The 20,707-nt window shown below is 40.0% G+C and overlaps 3 protein-coding genes across 10 annotated transcripts in view; 1 reads left to right on the top strand and 2 right to left on the bottom strand.

Annotated features, from left to right (window-relative positions):
• The window catches only part of VGLL4 (vestigial like family member 4), a 99,146-nt gene extending 89,205 nt beyond the window's left edge, over positions 1 to 9,941 (bottom strand). Inside the window, exon 1 of the mRNA XM_051627112.1 lies at positions 9,889 to 9,941. Coding sequence (XP_051483072.1) covers positions 9,889 to 9,941 — 53 coding nt within the window. The remainder of the gene's footprint in view (positions 1 to 9,888) is intronic.
• TSEN2 (tRNA splicing endonuclease subunit 2) overlaps positions 1 to 20,707 on the top strand; it is a 603,350-nt gene that overhangs the window by 185,847 nt on the left and 396,796 nt on the right. The gene's annotated exons all lie outside the window — the stretch shown is intronic.
• TAMM41 (TAM41 mitochondrial translocator assembly and maintenance homolog) overlaps positions 1 to 20,707 on the bottom strand; it is a 43,541-nt gene that overhangs the window by 7,584 nt on the left and 15,250 nt on the right. The window contains exons 8-9 of one of the 6 annotated variants that reach the window (XM_051627110.1): positions 13,176 to 13,273; positions 4,161 to 4,505 (exon numbers count right to left, since the gene is read on the bottom strand). In XM_051627110.1, coding sequence (XP_051483070.1) covers positions 13,197 to 13,273 — 77 coding nt within the window. In that variant the 3' untranslated portion in view covers positions 4,161 to 4,505; positions 13,176 to 13,196. Of the gene's footprint in view, positions 1 to 4,160; positions 4,506 to 9,982; positions 10,023 to 11,415; positions 11,491 to 13,148; positions 13,274 to 20,707 lie in introns of those variants that run through there. The other 5 variants (XM_051627109.1, XM_051627107.1, XM_051627108.1 and 2 more) reach the window with 5 other exon arrangements.

The raw sequence follows: 20,707 nt of genomic DNA, 5'->3' as shown, positions 1-20,707 counted from the left end.
CTCGGTCAGCCCCCGCCCCCGGGCCAGCGCTGACCCAGCGGTTCGGCTCTGACGGACCCTGCAGGAAGGTTTTCCAGAAGCCAGGGAGAACAAGACACAAGTTTCTCTTCAGAACAAGGCCAGACACACGTGCCTGTCAGGTTAGAGGGCCCCACCCTTGGGCACGGCCGCAGGTGCAGCCCCCCAGGCAGGCGGGGCAGAGGTGGGTGCCACGCGGAGCAGGCTGGAGGACTGGGGGGGATCCTGTCCCCCCCTTTGGCACGGCCTGAAGACACTGGGTCTGAAGGGCTCGGGTGCTCTCCTTGCTGCCTGTTTATAGCCCTGTGAGCAAACCAAGCCAGCCTGTGCGAACCTGCAGCTCAGTCATGGCTGTGCTCAACACACTGCTCTCCCACACTCCCTGCCCCAGCTCCCACCCACACCTACCCCAGGGCCGAGTCTGCCAGAGGGACCCTGTCCTTCAGAACCTGCAAAAAAGCACCAAACACACCCCACCCTGGGGACCCCAGCACCCCAGATCCCAGCTCATCCTCACTCACTCCCACCACCTGGCAGCAAAGCGCTTTCCAGGGCTGACACTGTCAAGACTGAAGGTATTTTGGAGCACAGCTTGCTAAAAACACTCGGCCTGTTTGGAGTGATTTTCCTGAAATTGAACAGTCAGGCAGCTCGTGCAGATGCAAAAAGCACCACTCAGAAGCTGAGACTTTACCAAGGTCCCCTGAAGAGCCTCGAAATGCTGTTTTCTGCAACAGGCATTTTAGCTTGCATAAATTAACTGAAATTGATTAGTAGGAGGATGAAGGAAAGACACACTGTGCTCATGTCCTCTTGTCCACTGTGACCACCATTCATATTCTAGAGAATGAGGTCCCACAGTGCTACATTTTACTTTCCCAAATGCCACAAGAAACTGAGGTTTCCTCAGATAGGTCTTGGGAGTCCACTGCAATGGGACAGAAAGGGACAAGAGATCATCCCGAGTCTCACCACGAAGCACCTTAGGGCTGCAGGTTGGTGGTGGAACCTGAAAAGAGCAGAGGAGAACAGAAATGCCAAGTGTCCCCATGACTGCTCAAGGCGACGCTCCTCACCAGCTGCTCCTCCCTTCTCTCGGCAAGAGAGACGTAAAGGCACAAGGGTATAAAGGGCAGAAAACTGCCTTTTCTCAAGGAAACAAAGGTACCAAGAGACAGGATCCGAGTGCAGCAGTGGAGGGAGCACAGCTGCCCCCTTCACCCGGAGCTGCAGCCCAGCCCGTGGCGCGGGAGGGATCGACCCGCACACCCAGCAGGTGGACTCCTGGAGAGGGTGAGAGCCCGTGAGGGGCTGTGCTGTCCAGCTCCAATTTAAAAAGAAAATATCTGCCAGAATCATGCAAGAATCACTGATACTGAAGTATTTTCATATCCTTGCAAAGGAGAGGTCATGAGATCTCAGGGCCATCCAAAGCTAGCCAGAAACACATTCCAAACACTAAATGAATCCAGATCCAGACTCAGCACACTTAGTCTATCTAATACAATTATTTCAGTTGCTAAAAAACTGAAAGGCAAATAACCTAACAACAACCACAAACATTATTTTATACATTTTTTAAACTCCTGAACTATGGTATTTATAACAATATAAGATGGTATGATTATAGTTTTTTTAGAAGTTGATATTGTATTAATAAACTAGTGGAAAATATTTTCATTACCAGCAAGCAGGAGTTGGATGATCTAATATTTGGAAAAATGGTAGTCAAAATAGTAATGTAAACATGATTTGAGACAAAAAAATAAAAATACCGGACAAGAACGATACTGTGAAATACGACAAACTAAACCACCAGCACTGAAAAAAGATCTGAAAGAGATCATGAGAATGAACTGCTCCAGACTAATCGCAAGCCTTCTTAATATGTATCTTCAAGAAAAAAAGCATGCCACTCCTGTTTATAACTGCTGGAGGGAAAGAGGCAGGAAGGGTTTCTTTGTTTAAAGAGACAGAGCTCCTGGGATGAGGAGGAGCTCCAGAAAGGAGAGGTCAAAACAGCTTTTGATCCTTTGGATAAGCTATTACAGCTCCCAGCTATAGATTTAGAGCAGGGTTTTATGAAACATCTGAAGAGTCTGAGGGAACATCAGCTTTCTGGGAAGGAGGAACCCGTGCATTCCCATCCACACACTGCTAGCACAGACAGCCCTCCCCACTGCACTGAGGTGTCAACGTCTGTTAATACAATAAATAAATAAATAAATAAATGAAAAAGTGTGAGTTGTCAAATGCTGGAAATCTTTGGAAGCAAACCTGAACAGGTGACACAGAGCAAGAAAACCTGGCTGAAGCTGCTGAACTCATCACATGCTAAAGCTCAGCCAAGCTGTTCGAAAGGCAAATTCACAAATAAGTAAAGCAAAACCAATCTGGTTTGTACCTATTTGGTTTGCTCGGGTGTTAAAATTTGTTTCTGATTTTGCAGGTACTTCATAACCAAGCAGCAAAGGCTCTTTGCTGACTCAGATACCAGCAAAAACATCCTTTGCTGAAACACAAAAAACTGACTGACTGCCTGAGGTATGATTCCCGTCCTGGGACAGACTCCAGCTGCCACTCCTGTACCGTATGTACATTCACCACTGAAAAATGAGTGACATTCTCCAGACAGTAGAGCCAATGCAATAGAGGGTGGTTTCACCACTGTGTGAGAGTGCCAGGATTGTGCACAACCGTGCACAACTCAGCTGCAGCCGTGTCAGCAACATCTCCTAACTTGTCTGCTGTGGGGGCTGCTTGTCAAACAAAGATCTGCTACCCTGAGTTGGTGGAGCAGCCCATGGCAACTGGGCCCACAGAACAATGTGCTAGCACAGGTTCACAGAGAGACACCAGCATTTCATGAGCAACAAAAGCTGCTAGATCATTTCTGGGTACATTTTGAGAGATTTCTTTGAACAGTTACCACAGTTTCACAACCTGTTTTAAGATTTATTTTTTTTTTTTTAGTATGAAGGGAAAGGACCTGAAATCAGAGGTGGGAGAGGGAGAAGGTATTATATCAAGTGCAGTTTGCAGTCTATAGGGAGATCCTACAGACCCTACTCAACCACTAATATTGTAATTATGATTGATACTAAACCTGACATCTTTTCCATGACCAACTAAGAAAATGAAACATTTCCACTATCGTAACAGTTGGTTAAAAACGCTTTAGGCAAGTGTCTCCCTAGATGTGGGCCACAGCAGCAACATGTCATATGGTTGTGAGAGACTTCATTGCTAACTAGACATGGATCCTTAAGGATGGAAACGGGCTCACACCTCCTCTGTTCCCCTATTTTCAAGTGATTTCAGCTTGTAAGACTAGCAGCAGGGGCACACCTTGTGTGTTGCTTCAATCAGCAACACAAGTGTAAAGCCTCAAGGAGATGGTTCTTTCTTCTCTAGGTGCCTGTCTCAGGGAGTAATCTGCCAGCTGGCATTCCCTGCCTGTCAGAGAGGGATTCATCAGAGTTCTTCCAATTTCTTACTGCAATCTCACTGCTGGTTTTCCAGCAGCAACAACACAGACACTTCTGTTACAAGAGCCAGGAACACATGACATTACCTGAAGTCTGAAGAGAAGCCCAAGATATACTAAACTCTGCATGAAGATGGTTAAGTTTGTGCCAAAAAAATCACAGAACCACAGAATAGCAGGGTTTGGAAGGGGCCTCTGGAGATCACCTAGTCCAACCCCCCAAAGCAAACACTTTTTCCAAAGCTATCACAAACCATCATTATTTGACACAGGCTTAAATAAAGTATGTCACTGCATCACAGTATCTGTCAGGACAGTTACAATGCATACCTCCATCTCTCCACATCCTCTTTTAATAAAAGAGGTTCATTTTACACCAAATGACAGCAGCTTTTAGAAATCATATCTCAAAATGCATTTTATCACAAACAAAATTAAGGACCCTCACATGCAAATATCTCTTCTTCAATGTTAACACTGTTAAACTCTGAACTGAAAAACTCTTCCCTGCAAAAATCTAGATTCATTTGCTCTGCACCTCAAAGCTACCTTCTAAAAAAAACACACCTAAATTCAAAAACACAGTAGCACATAGGATTTTTAAAAAGCACTTTACATTTTTTTTAATATAGTTTATTATTTCATTAGACCAGAATGCATTAAATTGCAGTAATTCCAGACAGACAAGTTGATCCAAACTGTAAGTCAATGGAGATGGTTATTTATTACCTGCTTCAAGACAAAGCTTGCCCTCCTCATAATTGCCTGCCCCACCATCCAGAGGAAGATTAAAAGAGACAGTATAATTTCAGCTGGCGCAGGGTCGTAACAGCAGCAGCATCTTCAAGCAAACAATGAGGTACTTCCAGAGTTGAACAGAAATCTGAACACCACTAACTGTTTTTTCAGAATATTTAACCACAAGTACTTTTTGCTTGCTTTGTTCTAGAGAAGATTCCACCCCATGGAGGTTCCCATAAGATGAAGACAGACAAGACAGCTGAACAAGTGAAAAAAAAAAGTGTCAGATTAACAAATTAAAAGTACCTTTTGGCCATAACCCATTGGTTTTAACTTGCTACAGTTTTGTTAAACACCAGTAAAATCACCACAACTGGTTCACAGAAAACTCTGAACGTCAAACTCAACGTAAAAGCAAGGTCAGTATAATCAGTGACAAGCAGATGTAAATAAGTATTTCCATCTATTTATTATACACTTTTTTTCTCTCCTGATTCTTCCCTCTTCTTGTGCAGTAAACATACATATAATAGATTTAACTCCCTATTAGATTTGTATCCTAACTTCCACTAGGACAAGAGAAACCACAATTCAACTGGCACCATTAAAATCATGAACATGATTAGATGTGAAATTATTTTAAGAGTTGTCATACTAACTCATTGTAAGCTACATAATTTACATTTCAAGGCTGTTAGAAAAGGTTATTTAGTCACCAGAATTTCTTCTAAACCAAAGACACCAGCAGTAGGTCACTGGACAAAAGTAACATGCTTGCCTAAAGGAATTGGACACCAAAAGACTGTTGAAAGTCCTTTCAAATATCCTCATCTATCAGCTCAAAGATGCACCAGGGAATTGTACTGGAATGATCAAGTTTAGTCACATCTCTTGGATAAGAACACCTGCACCAGCTTTAATACTGTTTCTCTGTGCAAAAGCTTTGTAGCTTTTACAGTCTGACCTTGGTAATTACTGAGGACTTTAAATCCTAGCAATTTCTAGATGAAGGTCAGGGATGTCATCAGAACAAGTGGAACCTTCTCCTGAGGCTTCCAGATGTGCCCTCACCACTGGTACTGCAGAGGGGCATGCAGAAGGCTGCAGGTGACCCCAGCAGAGCCTGGCTGCCCACAGTCCCCAGGCTCATCAGGAACAGGAACACTGGGGCAGCTGTGCTACCATGAGTGGAGTACCAAGCAGTCATCAGAGCACTTCAGTCATGACCTCAAGAGAGTGGAAGGGTTTGGGGGTCTGGGGTTTTTTCTGCTGTTTCAAACACAATTAATACAATAATTTTCATTTTGATATTGGTAAGAGAATCTTGCTGAAGTTCATCACAAATAAACTAGCCAAGGAACAGAGAGGACCTTCTTTAAACAATCAAAAGTAAAGCAGAAGAAAACAGATGCTTTACTTGAAAAGAACCTATGCAAGTACAACCTTTAAATAGAACCCATTTTAAAATGTCATAAGAATTTAAAGCATAGATGATGAAACTACATCACTGCTGTTCTCTGTACAAACTCACCTTCAAACTGTCAAATTGCTACTGACTCAGTCCTCTACTTGGCCATTTTGTAATCCAAGGATGCAGGGTCAGAGTTAGCCAGGAGTGTGCAGAAGGTGCACAACCTCATCACCTAGGACATGTGTCCCAACACCAGACTTGGGAGACAATGGGAACAAAAAGAAACAAACAAGAACAAAACAAATAAAGAAAACAAAAAAAAAAAAAAAAGAAAAAAATGAAAAAAGAGATTGGCTAGATTTTCTTGTGAAAATAATTTGTTTTGAAAAAGCCTTGCCCCAGACTGTCATGCCAATGCACTGCAACACCATCATGAGACAGTCCCTGGTGGGCTGCTTTGTATCAGCCCTTCCTCCCCTCCTGCACCATTTGCTGAAGCATTCTAAGAAGCTTCTTTTTGGCTTTCACTATTGTCTTGTAGAGGGAGCAACCCAGGCATTTCATCACTGCTCAAGAGAAAGACAACTCGAGGATGGCAACATTAAAAGAAAAAAACAAAACCACAAACAAAAAAACACCACTGAATGCCCCCTTCTCATGCTTCACTGCTGATTTTAAAATAGAAGGTTTGGAGAAACTTTGGCAGAAGGCAGAGATTAAAAAAATAATCCACTGTGTGGGAACACAACTTTTCGAATTTACCAAGTGTACCAGAGAGCCAGATAGATTTCATGGAAGTAAAAAAAAATAATAAACCAAAAATGACATTTTGAACTATTTCCCCAGCTTGTTTAATTGAGTAGGGGAGATAATCTTGAAGGTGTCACTGTACAAGTAAGGCAAGTGAAAGAACCAAAGAGAAAGTGCTATGATGCTCTGGGTTTTTGAGTTTTGGCTGTGTTGTGTTGTTTTTTTTTAAAGCCAGTCCCTTACAGTTGCAGACTCCTAAGAATAAAATTCTACTCATATTTTAAAGGGAAGAAGCCTCTCCAGTCATTACACTTGCACGACATTTCAGTCAGATCAGAATATTGGTCTTTACAGCTGCATGACTTGCATTTTCTCAGGAAAAAAACATGTGCCTAACAGTCAGACCAGGCACTCAGTTTACATGAGAAGGCTTTGGCAGAATGCTGGATTCTGAAGGCAAAAAGGACATGGAAACTCCTAGACTAAAGATGTAACTCAAATATTTGAAGCTTTTATGAATAATTTCAGAATGTATGGTCTCAATCCTCCTGTACTAAAACTTAATCCATTTCTGAACATTTCTGATTTAAGAACTCTGAGTAAGAGGTGAAAACATGCAAGAATAAAATGATTACAGCCTCTCCCTAGAGCAGTGATTAAGTTCAGGATCAGTTAGCAACCATGCTGTAGATTTTTATCTAGAAAAACAGGTGAGTGAGGTCACTGCAAAATTTTATGAAACCACAGTATCAAGAGTGACAGAGCAGCTGTTCACTCAAATAAAAATATACCAGAAAATAGCTATACAAAGAAAATTAATTTTGTAAACAAATGGACAGCAGAAGTGAATTTGAAAATGAAGAATCGTTTGTCCTCTGTGAACACCTCACCCATGAAGTACTAACAGACACACACTGACATGACATTCTGACCTTCAGAGCATATTTCAATTTCAATTCTATTTTTAAATTAATTGCTGGGAAAAGGCATGAGTCACAACCCTGCTTGGATCCCCCTCTACTGGACACTCACCAAGTGCTATGTTTATTCTAAAGTTTCCCAAGTCAGAACAGGCTCTACCATTACCTCCTCAATTGAAAGAACAGAGACCTTACAGTTCAGTTCCCTGAACCGCCCAGGAATGCTGGCCTCCATACCCATCTTTATCATCCCAATTTGGCAAAGATGTTTGTTGCAAACATCAGGGAGCTCTGGGATACTACAGTCCTGCTCTCTAATAGAAGGGAATCACACTTGGTCAGCCACATGCTACCTAGAGGCACCTTGTTTATGAGGAGGCTGCAGCTGTTACCCTCCATCTGTTAGTCAAATCCACTGACACTGAAGGTCAACCAATCTAAGGAGAAATCTCAGTGAGGCACAGGTGAGAAATACAGTCTGTGCAGTCGGGACAAAGTCAGGTGCATTTGATATAGCTGGTATCTGAAGGGTCGTAACCAGCCACCTGGATGAACTCACTCCTCAAATACCTGGAAAAAGGGGAAATGAGCAAGCAGTAAAGACCACATCTTACACATGTTGATGCAGGAAGTCAGCATCCCTTGTGGTAGTTTTATGCACTCAACAAATCTTAAGTTTAGAAGCAGCCAAATGGGTTGCTCACAACAGAAGGCAAGTTAATAAGGGACACAATACTGAGATTAAAGACTAAAAGAGAAGTGGAAGCCAGAATCTGTGGTTATGTTTCCAGTCAAATTTTGATGTCCCATTCATCCAGTGTCATCTAGTTTATTCCCTCTGAAGAATGAGATAGTGAGTGACATACTTCACTGTCACTGGTGACCTCAGAGCCAGCTAGGCCCATGCTGCTGACTCACCTACAGAAACCCTTAGCAGTTTTGATTTGGTCCAGGCTCTTCATTGCAAAGAAGTTTTTTAAGACATCAGGAAATAAATCATCTACCTGGTTGCCTTGAATGAAAGCACAGATACACAGGAAAAAAGGGGATGGAGCATGAAACAGTATCCAGGGTGGAACAGCCAAATCAAAAAGATGTCTGAAGAACACAATGAGAGACTTGGAAATTCAGTCAAGAAGAGGAACAGAAATAACAAAACAATAAAGGAGTATGGAAACAGAGCAGGATGGAATAAACAGGAAAGTTACAAATGGAATGAAAAGTGACTATTTTTCACGAAAGAACAAACACACCTCGTCATGACAAAGAGCCAGCAACATGTTCCCATGTACTAACTTCCCATGCAACAATCACGGGTTATTTTAGTGGATTACAGCTGTACAACCATAAGAAATCATTCCCACATACTGCTGAGGAACTTCAAAAGCAACTAACAAGTCTGAAATCAATCTCTCTTCTCTTAAAAGTTTTACGTAGCATAACAGTGTAGCAACTGCATCAAGTTTTTTATATTAACAATGGAGAGGAGTTCAGACTCTAAGCTGCTCTAGGCTATGATTCATTCGTGGCTCTCTGCCAAAAAAATAAATACATTCAAGACCCATGGCCTCAAGGGGAAAGGTAGGCCACTTTTTAAAAAGCACAGAGATAAATGATTTACAGAACAGACTACAGTTTAAGATTTCAGCCTATATGGATGATGAGGAAGGACTTTTTTATGTCTAACTAAGATTTACTGCACAGACTTGAACACTGGCAGCGTATCAACAGATGGAGTAAACTAGCAACTATTGAACTGGGATTTGCAAAACTCTCTCCAAAGAGCAAGAAATGACCCATTATATTGCTATACACAAAGAAAGTTCATAGGGCCAAATGAAGATATGCAATGGGTCCTGCAGCCACATAAGACAAACAGGGCCAGTTCAGGTTACAGGCCAGCTCTGCAGTAAAGTAACACCTGTGAAGGGAAAGCCCAAGTCCACTGGCAGCAGGACAAACAGTTGAAAGGTTGGGAGGGTTTGACGCCATCCAGCATCTGCTGCACATAAAAATGTTTAATTAGCTGCTCAACAGCAAGTAGTGCATTCCTATTTTTTCTACAAGAACATTCCTTCTTGAACAAAGAAGGCCAGCAAGGTTCAGAATGAAGATAGCTATTTCACTATGGGAGCAGAGGCCAACAAATTCTCACACATCAGATTGACTTGTAATCGACTTCTAATGTTCTGAACCACCCTCTGAAGCACCAAAACCACTTCTAAATGGGTCTTACTTTAATATTCAGAACATTATCTTTAACTATATTGCTAATGGCTTTTAAAAGAAAGCTGCTCTTTTACATGCTTCCCTGGAGTTACAACTACATTTCATCATTAAAAACCTCTAGATTTAACTGCTGCTTAGCCCCACACTCAGCAGCAGCGAGGAACTGCAGAGAAACTCTAAGCCTCTGAGAATGCAAGATATCCTCAGAGGATACTCAATTTAAAGTGCTGGTAGACACACATCTCCCAGCTATCCTCTCAATAAAAGGGAAAACAGCCACAACCTCATGAAAACAAATGAAAAGGAGCTGCTTGAATCCAGCTTTCACTTACAGTGCAGCCACATCCCAGGAGGGGTTCAGCAGGGTCCAGCTGTACTGAGACATCACAGAGATTTCACTTTTTTACTTCTGTAGATTCAAGCTCAAGCCATATGTTGCCATCAGCCTCAAAAAGGACTTAGGTACCTATTCAACAACAGTAGTAGTGTTTGTATTTTAAGTCAAGCATGTGATTAAATGCTCTGCTAGTTAAGAATTCTCAACCAGATGTTGGGCAATCTTGTGACACACGATCTCTCTCAACCAGTGCTTGAAGCAGTTATAATTTATGAGCCACTGGCTGCACATCCTGTGGTGCTGTTATTTAACCAGGTTTTAAAAGCCCCATCCTCACCTTTTTGTTAAAAACAACATACAAACAAAACAACAACAAAAAAGTAGTATAGGTTGGTCAGCATGGCTTTGTCCAGTGATATCACTCCCCAGTATGGCTCATGATGCAAAACTTCTCTTAACTGCACTATTACAGGAGGAAGGAATGAGGTCCTTAAAAAGTCAGAGTGTTTAGTTTTGCCACTCCATACTTTTTTTTTTAATATAGTTTTGTCATATTGCTTAGCCTTGGCTAAGTTTTTGCTCCATCTGTGCAACCACAGATACCATTTTTTTTTCTTTTCAGCTTGAACATTTCTATTCAGCACCCAGGAAAGCCTGCATCCTTGAGGGAATTTTGGGAATTGCAAAAAATGCAATAGTTATATATTTTCATTTACAGATATAAAGAGGTGATAAATGAGACAAAATCTGAAATAGCATTTTAGGAGCTAGCCCTAAATATCCAGTAATCTATTCAGTACAGGGAATAGATCTCTAACAATCCAGTGTGCAGCAAATGGTTGCATTTTTAAAAAAACATAAAAACAACTATATTTTTCTGCTTACAGTATTCATTTTCCAAGAGTTGACTACAGGAGCAGAATTCACACACATCACAGAGAAAAATACAATTTCAGTAAGACTGAATTTGTAGAGAACAGACCCTCAGCAGTGGTGAGCATCCTTAGGAGCTCAGGCTCACTTAGACCCTTCCCTACACAGCCTTAAAAGAAAAACACAACTACAAAAGAAAGCCCAGAACATACATAATTGTGTTACATTAAAGAGAAATAAATCATTCTGCCAACTATTGATGCAGAAGATTATTTTTGAAATTGTCCTGTTTCCTGCAAGGAGTCAATACATTATGTGCTGTCAACTTCAGTTGCCATTTTTTTTTTTTGGATCCTAAGACCTTCACACGTAAGGACTATTTTTTCTCCCCTCCAAATAATACAGTGGACCCTACCAAAAACTTGCTAACCCCAAACTGCTGGTGTAAAAACCAGTCATGCTCCTGCCTATATGCAGTTTACCCCCCAGTGTACTTCGTTTGGGACAGAAAAGCAAAGCTGTTACCTCGTTAAGATGACTAAACCAGGCAGTTCTGCCAGCACTGCACTTCTTACCTGGTAACTATTTCATTCAAAGGGTCATGACTCCATCCCAAATCTTTTCTCATGCTGTTCATTTGTCCAAAAATCTTGTATCTGTCGGGGTCTGTTTCTACCACTGGGATCAGTATTCTCTGTTCTTAAGAATTTTCCAGCGAGCACACCTAAGTAAGTTAACATCTGATTTCAGACCTCTTTTTAGTAGAGCTTATGCTGAAATGTAAAGAATCCTATGGCTATTTCAAGTCTTCACTACATATGAAGTTAATTTTAAGGTCAATAGGGTTTATTCTGTATTAAAGACTTCTAGATTATCCAGAAAGGAACCTCTTCGTGCAAACAAACAAAAAAATCCAGCCAAAAAAACTAAGGCTAATTTAATTTAAGCAGTGGCTTAAATCCCCTAGGGTCCCTTTCTTATAAACCTCTCAAACTGAGGACTTAAGCTTCTTACTCCTTACCCAGAATGCTAGTACCACACCAACATTCTCTACTTGGAGTCACTTCTTTTGCAGAATTATGCCACTGTGAAAAGGATGGTCAGCCTCCTAATATCAGACAAGGGACATCTGAGTGGATTTGCCTTACAAATTCTGGATTTCTCATCAGCAGATAATGCAAATCTGCCTATGATCTTAGAAAGTTACTATTTCACTGTAATAATGTTCTCCAAGAAAATTAAAAATTAAAATAAGCAATATTTTCAAAAGTTCCCCTGTGATTCAAGTAAGCCTGAATGAGTCACATTACATAAAAAAAAAATACATTTTCTGTCTTCCTTCTTACATTTATCCTTTGAGCTGCTCCCTGGAAACAATTACCAGCCAATTTAATTCCAATATTATTTTTTTTAAGTGAGAATACTAAATCAAATGTGGCTTGAGATGGCCCTGCTGATCACATAATACACAAGAAAAAAATACAAGCCAATCAGGAAAAAAAAAAACACATTTTATTTCCATTATTTACTTTTAAATTGTTTTTATAATTGACATTCTCACAAATAAAGTGTTCTATTTATTTCTATTAAGAAAAATACCCAAAATTAGCAAACCCACCTAACTCAGTGCAAAAAAATATTCTATTTACAGTAGAAGCTCCAAATTGATTGTGTCACACATGAATACTGCCAGATCTGTCCAATGGCATGATTAATGTAACTTGTTATGTAAAAGTCCAGTTTTCTTTAGTTCAGCTAATTTAATTAAGCAAGGGAGAACAAGTTTTAGCTTGTGTGAAGGAAAAAGGATTTGATACTTGACAAGCTGCTTATTTCAAAGGCTCTTTCCCACACTGAAAGTCATTTGCAAAGCTTTTGGATTCAGAATGTCACATGTCTTAAAAAATACTGCTTTACATGAAGTTTACCCTGCAGAAGCACCCAGTAAGCATCCTCAGAAGAATTCTAAAGATGAAGTTTGTACCTACTTAAAGCTCAATGGAATCTCCAGTTCCCTAAGTCCCCAAGAGAACTAAAATTGGGACAGTTAGTATTTTGAAAGAGCCTGTGGTGGTGTAGACCCCTGAGGGTATTTTGGAAAATAAAGCCAGCAATACATAGAAAATGAGTGGCTTTGGTTTTTAGTTCACATGTACAATCAATCCTTTTCATGCAGGGTTTCTGAAAATCCAAGTTACAGTATACAGGAAAATTAATTTCAGTATTTACAGAGTATAATTCCTTTCCCCTGTTTAGCACTGAACCTTCCCCCATCAACCAAGTTCCTTTTTTAGTAGTAAAATTGGGCATATAAATTATTAGAACACAGTTCTTAAATGCACTTTCCTCTTCTCAAGTAGACAAAGCAACATCTGCAAAATATTTAGAGAAAAAGTACCATTTATTTACCCATACACAGTATGTCAAGACTCAAGATGTTTTCCTTAACCATCCTTTTGTCATTTTATATAGTTTCTTCATACTGTAAGTTATAGACTTCTTTGCCCCTAAAAAAAAAAAAAAAGAAGAAAAAAGACACAAAACCCATAAAATACCAGCATTTCAGAAGGCAGGCTCAAATACTAGGTTCTTATTACATTAAGTAAAATATTTCCCTGGAAGAATGACCACCTAATTCCTCAGGCAGACATGCAAATAACCTTCTTGTGTTATTTATAATGCAGTAAATAATGACCATAAAAATAATTTCAATAGTATCAAAGCATGCAAAAGATAACAGGCTCATTCTGAAGGCCTAATGATGTTGCCCACAAGCACACTGTGCAGACAATGACTGAGGCATAGCAAATGTCAAGAGTTTTATCATGAATGTCTACTAGTACAGAAGGAAACTTCTCATTTACATTATTGTTGCTAAAAGTAGGAAGGCTTTTAAACCATCTGTGCCTACTGCAGCCCCTCACCAAGACAATACATGATGCTTTTCAAGCCCTTTCTGATCTACTGACAGGTGGAGTGTTCAGCCAAGGAAGACTGTGCTCCAGCCTGGTAATGGACACCAGCAACCTGAGATTACATTCAGTAGCAGGACACTTGAGCAGGACTCATTAGAGAAATCAGGCCGTTAGGCATGCAGATTAATTAGCTGGCCACGTCTGAGAGAGGAATCTAGTTGTCAAAGCATTTTGGCTCTTGAGACAGGAGCCCACCATTCTGTAGATTAGATGAGGCCTAATCATCTAGAACCACATGCCCAAAGCTGTGCAACCAAAGGTCATGGAAGGGATAAGGGGAAGGAAGGAGAAAGAGAGAAAGAGAGAGAGAGGGGTGGGCCAGGACAAAAGAACAGTCTGCTCAAGCAAGACAAGCCAACTCTGCATAACTGGCAGACAAAGAGCATTATAAGTTCAAATCGCATTTTACCACTTGCTTCTGCACACCAGATTTTAGTTAGCCTTGCTTGATGCTACACATCAGGCACTTGCTTGCCTCACTGTAGACCAGTTCTTCACAGTTGGAAGTGAAAAGCATCATGCTGATGCCCATCTTGATTAAATGTACTTAAACACTGCACACCACCAGCAGATTTCCAGGACAAACAAACCCAGAGCATTGCTTATGCAAAGGCTTGTGCATTAAAAATGAAAACAGAATGGTTTTTTCATAGGAAATGTACTGCTGGCTGTTGAAGTGGAAAGTTGTTCTGGTTTCAACAAGTTGTAAAGTACATTATAACCTCCTTGAGTATTTTGTTATTGCCTAATCCTAACTAATAGCAACTACCAAGAGAGCAGCACACCTGCACAAGAACAAAAATGCTCAAATTGCATGATGAAATGACATCTGTGCCCTTAGGAAAAAAAGATAACACTGAAATGATGATGGGTAAGGTAAAACAGATTAACAAGGCACATACCTAGGTGAACTTAAAGAAGCAAAAATAAGATGACAAACAGCTATAATTTGGCAACACTGCCAATATCAGAGGTACACCAGGGACACCACAGTGTGAATAACCTGTCACAGGGATGTTGTCAGGACCAATTTTCTTCAGAGTAACCTGCCTGTTACTTCTTTATAATAAGCCTCTAGGAAACCAGAATGCGTGTTACACTCCAGCATCATCCTACAGTAGCCCACAAGTACTGCACTTTGGTAAACACCAAACCATTGCACCTGGCCAGCACTCCAGCCAGGCATTTCTCAGTTTTCCTAAAGGATTTTGCAGCAGTCATTACCTCCAAGCTTTTAAAAGCTTTAGATACAAAGGGACTGAGGATGAACCACACCATTTTTAAACACTTCCTCAAGTTCTACCAGAGCTGAGCCTTCTCTTAGAGACCTAGAGTAAAAGACAGTTTTTTTCTGGGTTTAGTCATCTACTATTTGGAAACTTAAAACCAAAATATTATTAGTCTTGGCATTTCAGGAGATCCTAGTCAGTTGATCTACTTACTTCTCTTCCTTCCAGCCCTTTTTGATGAAAAAAATATCCCAAAACAAAAAAAAAAGCCAACATAAAACAGAGTGACTTTTCAGATTGCAACACAGTCTCATTACACCCTTACAAATTCAAAACTGAGAAGGCAAGCTATGTCATCCTGCACAAAAAGCTTTAATTTTCACACTTACACAGATTAAAAAGTATGGTATATTATACTTACTGCACTCTTTCTTAAAGTTTATTTAATAGCACACTGACTACCTGACAAGAGGGAAAAAATTTAGCCAAAAGTCACATAGTGTGACACACCAGAACACATGGAAACATCTTCTGGAATAGATTAACAACTTATAACCAAGTTTAACCATATTCTGCATTGGACTTTTCGGGGGAGGGGGATTGGTATTATCATATTTTATTTTGAAAAGACCTTAGAAATTAATTTTAAAAAAAATACTGTAGGTGAAAGATGCATTCAGTATTATCAGCCTAGAGTCACAAGAAGTCAGAGGAGTATGCAGTAATAAGGAAAATTACATGCTCTATTTCTGAAAGAATGTGACAGAGTAAAAAAACCTATCATAACAGAAATGCTGTATATAATCAGTTTTGCACTTATTGTGTCTCTAATTTCTATATAAATACCCTCAACTTCACCTTTGGAATCATCCATACATGTATTTTCAACTCACACCACCACAAAAACCGTGTGCATCCCACATGTAAGCTCAGACTTTTCTGTTTTTAATGGGTTTTTGCTAAGAGCAAGCACACTAATGAAGTCACGATGGGCTTTTCTTTGCAGCATCTCAAATAACAAGTAAATAATAATGTAAACTCTAAAGTGTCTCACATATTTGCAGTAAAATAGCACAGTGTAAGAATTCCAGCTGCAGAACAAGACAGGACTGAGCTCAATACGTGAAAAAAAGTGGTTCCAATCTCCAAAGTTAGAACTATGTTATTGTACGGCTTTGAAAATCACTGCCCAATCTCCTAGGTAGTGTACTTCCAGGATGCAGCCCCTGGAATACTGAAAAGGCTCTTCCAGAATGGATGTTCTGCCACTCCAGTGAAGTCAGTGTCCTTCTGGAAGTGCAGTGTGACAAATCCCCAGTGACAGAGCTGGTACCACCCTGCAGGACTGTCATTAACCGTGCAGGCACTGCAGCCTGAAGTCAGCTTGCTCTATCAGCCTGCCAACCTACCCTGCCTCCTGCAGCAGCTCAACATGAAGAGATTTTTCTCCTTCATATGTTCCCCCTGCAGGGAGCACTCCACTGAACTCCACCCATGAGAGCCTTATGTAATGAGATGCTTACATTTCTGTCCTAGCACATCAGGCTACAAAGCAAAATGCAAGTTTATACATACAGCTGGTTTCTTAAAGCAGCCCTCGGGGTGATGCGTCACATCTGTAGTAAAAGTTAATCGTTGTAATTATGGCTCAGTCTCACAATCTGAAGCAGTTGGACCACATGAAAATGTCTTTCTATTTTAGCTATGAATCTATGAGTTGGTGGTTCCACCTCCCCTTCAGATTTTTCCACTATATGGTGCAGAACAAAGACTGAATGCACATGGAATCAAGACCACAACATTTCAGTGTAAACATAAGTTGTATCTGGTTTTACTTAAGGATCCATGTTCAGTATTTTTGGAAGTGTTAGTGTTGTAAGATAGTAATTTGGCTATAATGTAAGTCCTCCAAAGTTTCCCAATAGATATGCCTGGCCATAGCATTCTTTATGTTCTTTTGAAAGAAAAGACTAAATATATATATATATATATATATATATATATATATATGTTATAACATAACCATATACAAATATATATATTGTCAGCCTGTCATACACAGACACATGAAAACTTTCTACGTGTATTTACAGTGAAGTGCTTTTATACTTAAACAGAAAGATTTACACTTAAAAAAATAATTCCTTGAAGACATCACATACTAATGTCCCAATTCTAAGAAAACAAATGTTAATCCGAGCAGCTTTGTGCTAACTTCAAAGTATCTTCAACAATTGCTTCAACTGATGATTTAACAATATTTTATTTATAAGAAATTATCAAGGCTTGCAGGATTCCTCTAGTAAGACACAAATAAGAAATCTAAGCTAAAGCAGAATCAACATCTCCTTCAGAGGAGCTAAATATAAGAACTTCAGAGTCAGTTCCCAAAGACCATGCAGACTGGCTATGTGGGAAAACAAATCAAACGATGGTGCCATCTCTAATGGGAAACAGAGGCAACCTCACCACAGACTCAAAGAAATACACAGGCCCATTTTCAAAAACTAAATAGGGCATTTAACAACAAACAAAAACACAGAGCTTGAGCTCAACTTTAAAACCACACTGGCAGAGAAAAATGAAAAAACTTCTTTTAAATTGGTTGAAATTCTTTATTTTGCTTGTGCTCCTTGCCAATAATGTTAATATACAGCCATCTCAGCAATGACTATTCCTGATTTACCATTTAATTTAGAAACATGCTGCAGATAAGAGAGCAGGCATTTCACTTCTTTTTTGCTGTTGTTAAGACACAACTATCAGCTAAGGAAATAATTTTGTGCCCCCCGTTACATTTCAAATATAATGATGGCCATGAAATGAAAAGCAATTCTTTTGCAAACAGACATAGGACAAAAGTACTTGTTAGAGCAAGAGCTTTTTTAGTGGAGTCGCTGATTGCATCCATCTCTTTCCTAATTCTCTTATTTTAGCTGCTATTCTTAGTATAAGCACTACAGAAGGACAGGGTCATTATACTTTTCTTAAAGTCTCTACTAGAAAGTGTGAAAATAGGTCTCAGAGGAACTGAATATTAGACAAGATTTGGCGAAAGAACGAAGCAAGAAATCCAGCGTCCTTAGGGATGAAATGGAAAGCTCAACACCTTTCTGTAATACACATTCCTTGCATGAGCCAAGCAAATACTTTCAACGTGGGAGCCCCAAAGGTTTGCCTGTGTGCTGGATGTATCATTATGGCCATGAGCTGGAAACAGCCCCGAGAAGTGGCAAAGCTGGGGAGCAGCAGTACTGCCTCCCTCTAGTGACCGGTCCTTGAAATTAAGCAACTGAGGCTGGGAGGAAACCTTAACTACGAGATACAGCAAGATTTAACATAAACTCTATCATAAATGTTTGGAGAGAACTATTATTAAAAAAAACACCCAGGCAAAAGGTTTCTATTAACTCACTCCTAATGGAAACCCATCCCTCCTAAATTCCAGGGAAGATCACTGAAGATCATACAAACATCACATCTGAAAAAATACTGAGCTCACACCACTGGACAGTTTACACTTTCTTTTTTTATGTGCACTACAAGGGAGGGTTTTATGACAAAACCCCTATTTCTGTGCTTCTCTCCATTGTCAGTAAGTGAAACTGGTGGTGCTGTGATAAGGCCCCCACCCAGACTGGTGAGGTGTAGTGCTGTGCTTAGGTTAGCAAGTGGGGCAAGACTCCTTGGATGTGCAGCAGCTGACAGCCAAGAGGAGCAGCAGCCTTCCCAATGGTTCGTTCCCAAATCTCACTCCTTTCCCTCAGCACATCATCTGTGAGTAACCCCCAAAAATCAAGCTTGAATTCCGTTGATAATGGTGTTGGCCAGATTCTGGCAGAAGTGTATAAATATGGTTAAAATAAAACAAACTCAGTTATGCTAAAGTTTAAAAAATTCTTCCAAGCCTCCTTGCTCCAATTTGTCTCGTGTCTGAGGCAAAGGATCACAATTGCTTTACTGAATCAAACTGCAAAAAAATGCATTTTCAACACTAAAATCACTAGTAGAAAATAGACGTTTTTATATGTGTTACTCTATGGGACTGGCTGGTTAGAAAACAAGTAGAGTTTGTTTTAGAGGGAAAAAATAAAGCCACTACATGTAAATGTACCAAAAAGACAAAGGCAAGAAAAGGCATTTCACAAACACCTAGTTTCAGGTACACAAAGCAGAAAACAGTAAAAATTACAAGTCCTACTCAACGATTCATCAGGACCTCCCAAAAGTCCAAGTAACAATACAGGCTGTGATTTACTGCATGGCACATGAAAGGAATTAACAATTCCCAGAGATTATTTTCTGTCTATCAGTACAGAAGGGGAGCATAAATAATCTGACACAGCTTAACTCTTTATTCCTGCCCTTGCAGTTACACACAAACATGGGTCACACAGGCTACTGACTTCCACTGGCACAGAATTCAACATGATAATACTGTCTTTGACCCCTCCCCTCCAATTATTTTCCTCTATAAAATCTATTCTCAGGGGATCTAGAAACAGGTCACGAGCTGGTTTTTCTAAAAGAGGCATGCTACAATGCAAGAAGTCTTGACCACCAGCAAGTAATTTTGACAACAACTCTAGAAGAAAAGCATCACCCGTTTGGTTGGAAGCCTCACATTAGAAACTAATACCCACAATATGCCTAACTCACAAAAAACAAAATTTGCCTTTTCCAGTTGCAGTTATGTCCTTGGTCTCCTCCAGCTACTAAACAAAGCTAGGCAATAGTTTTGTCAGACTTCTTCCAGTTAACAGAACTGGACAATTAGCAAAAGCATATAAAAAGTACAGCTGTTCCTGCTTATTTTACTCAGCAGACCACTAATAGACCACCAGTCTAGAGCTGTGCAACTTGTATTTCTTTACAAGGAGATAGGAAGTATAACATGGAGCCACCAACTTCAATACTAAATGGGAAGGGAACAGCAGCTGTGGAAGTCTGGATAAGGTTTGCTAAGTCAGAAACAATAGAGCTGCTTTTAAAACCTGTAACAGCATCATTTGTATAAAGTTGCTTTTGTGGAGGAATTAGGAATAGGCATGAATGAGATCAGAAAATCACTTGAGCAACCTTGAAAGCAGCAAGGATTTTTCACTTTGCCGGAAATTCCTGATCAGAGTTTTAGATAAATGAAGGTTCAGGTCTTAAGTCTTTCTTTTAAACCAAACTGCAGTGCTTTCATCTTTCTAAAATGTAAAATCAGGTCACCTTAAAATCAGCTTCATTCCAGAACTCATAAAAGAGGACAAAGCTCCAGCTTTATAACCAGCAGTAACTTTCATCCAGTTAGGAAGACTTTGATAGCTGTTTTTCCATGATTCTACAGAAGCAAGTCCTTTTTTTCCCTTCTGTGCCTTCTCTCACATTGACTTTGTCATGCTTAACTCTTTTTCTGAAGTAATTAACTGTGAAGGATGACTTACAGTGACACCCTAGGCTCACCAAGCACAGGCTTAGTTTAGAATACACATCTTTAAATACACACCCATCTTCTGAGCCTGACAAAAACATGGGACCCTCTCAAAGTTTCCTCTCTCAAAACTCACCCCCCTCCTGTATTTTATGATGAAATAACCTCAGTCTATAAAACATGCCAATATTATGTACTGACCACTTAGGGATCCACTCACATGTAGAAAGCCAGAGTTAATTTTAAAAGAAATTCTTTACCTTCTTTAACACAAAAAGAGCAGAACGAGGCACATTGGCCAAATCTTGCCCCCATATA

Source organism: Apus apus, chromosome 9 (genome assembly GCF_020740795.1).
Source record: "Apus apus isolate bApuApu2 chromosome 9, bApuApu2.pri.cur, whole genome shotgun sequence".
Classification (NCBI taxonomy): domain Eukaryota; kingdom Metazoa; phylum Chordata; class Aves; order Apodiformes; family Apodidae; genus Apus; species Apus apus.
This window is presented reverse-complemented; position numbering and strand designations above follow the sequence as displayed.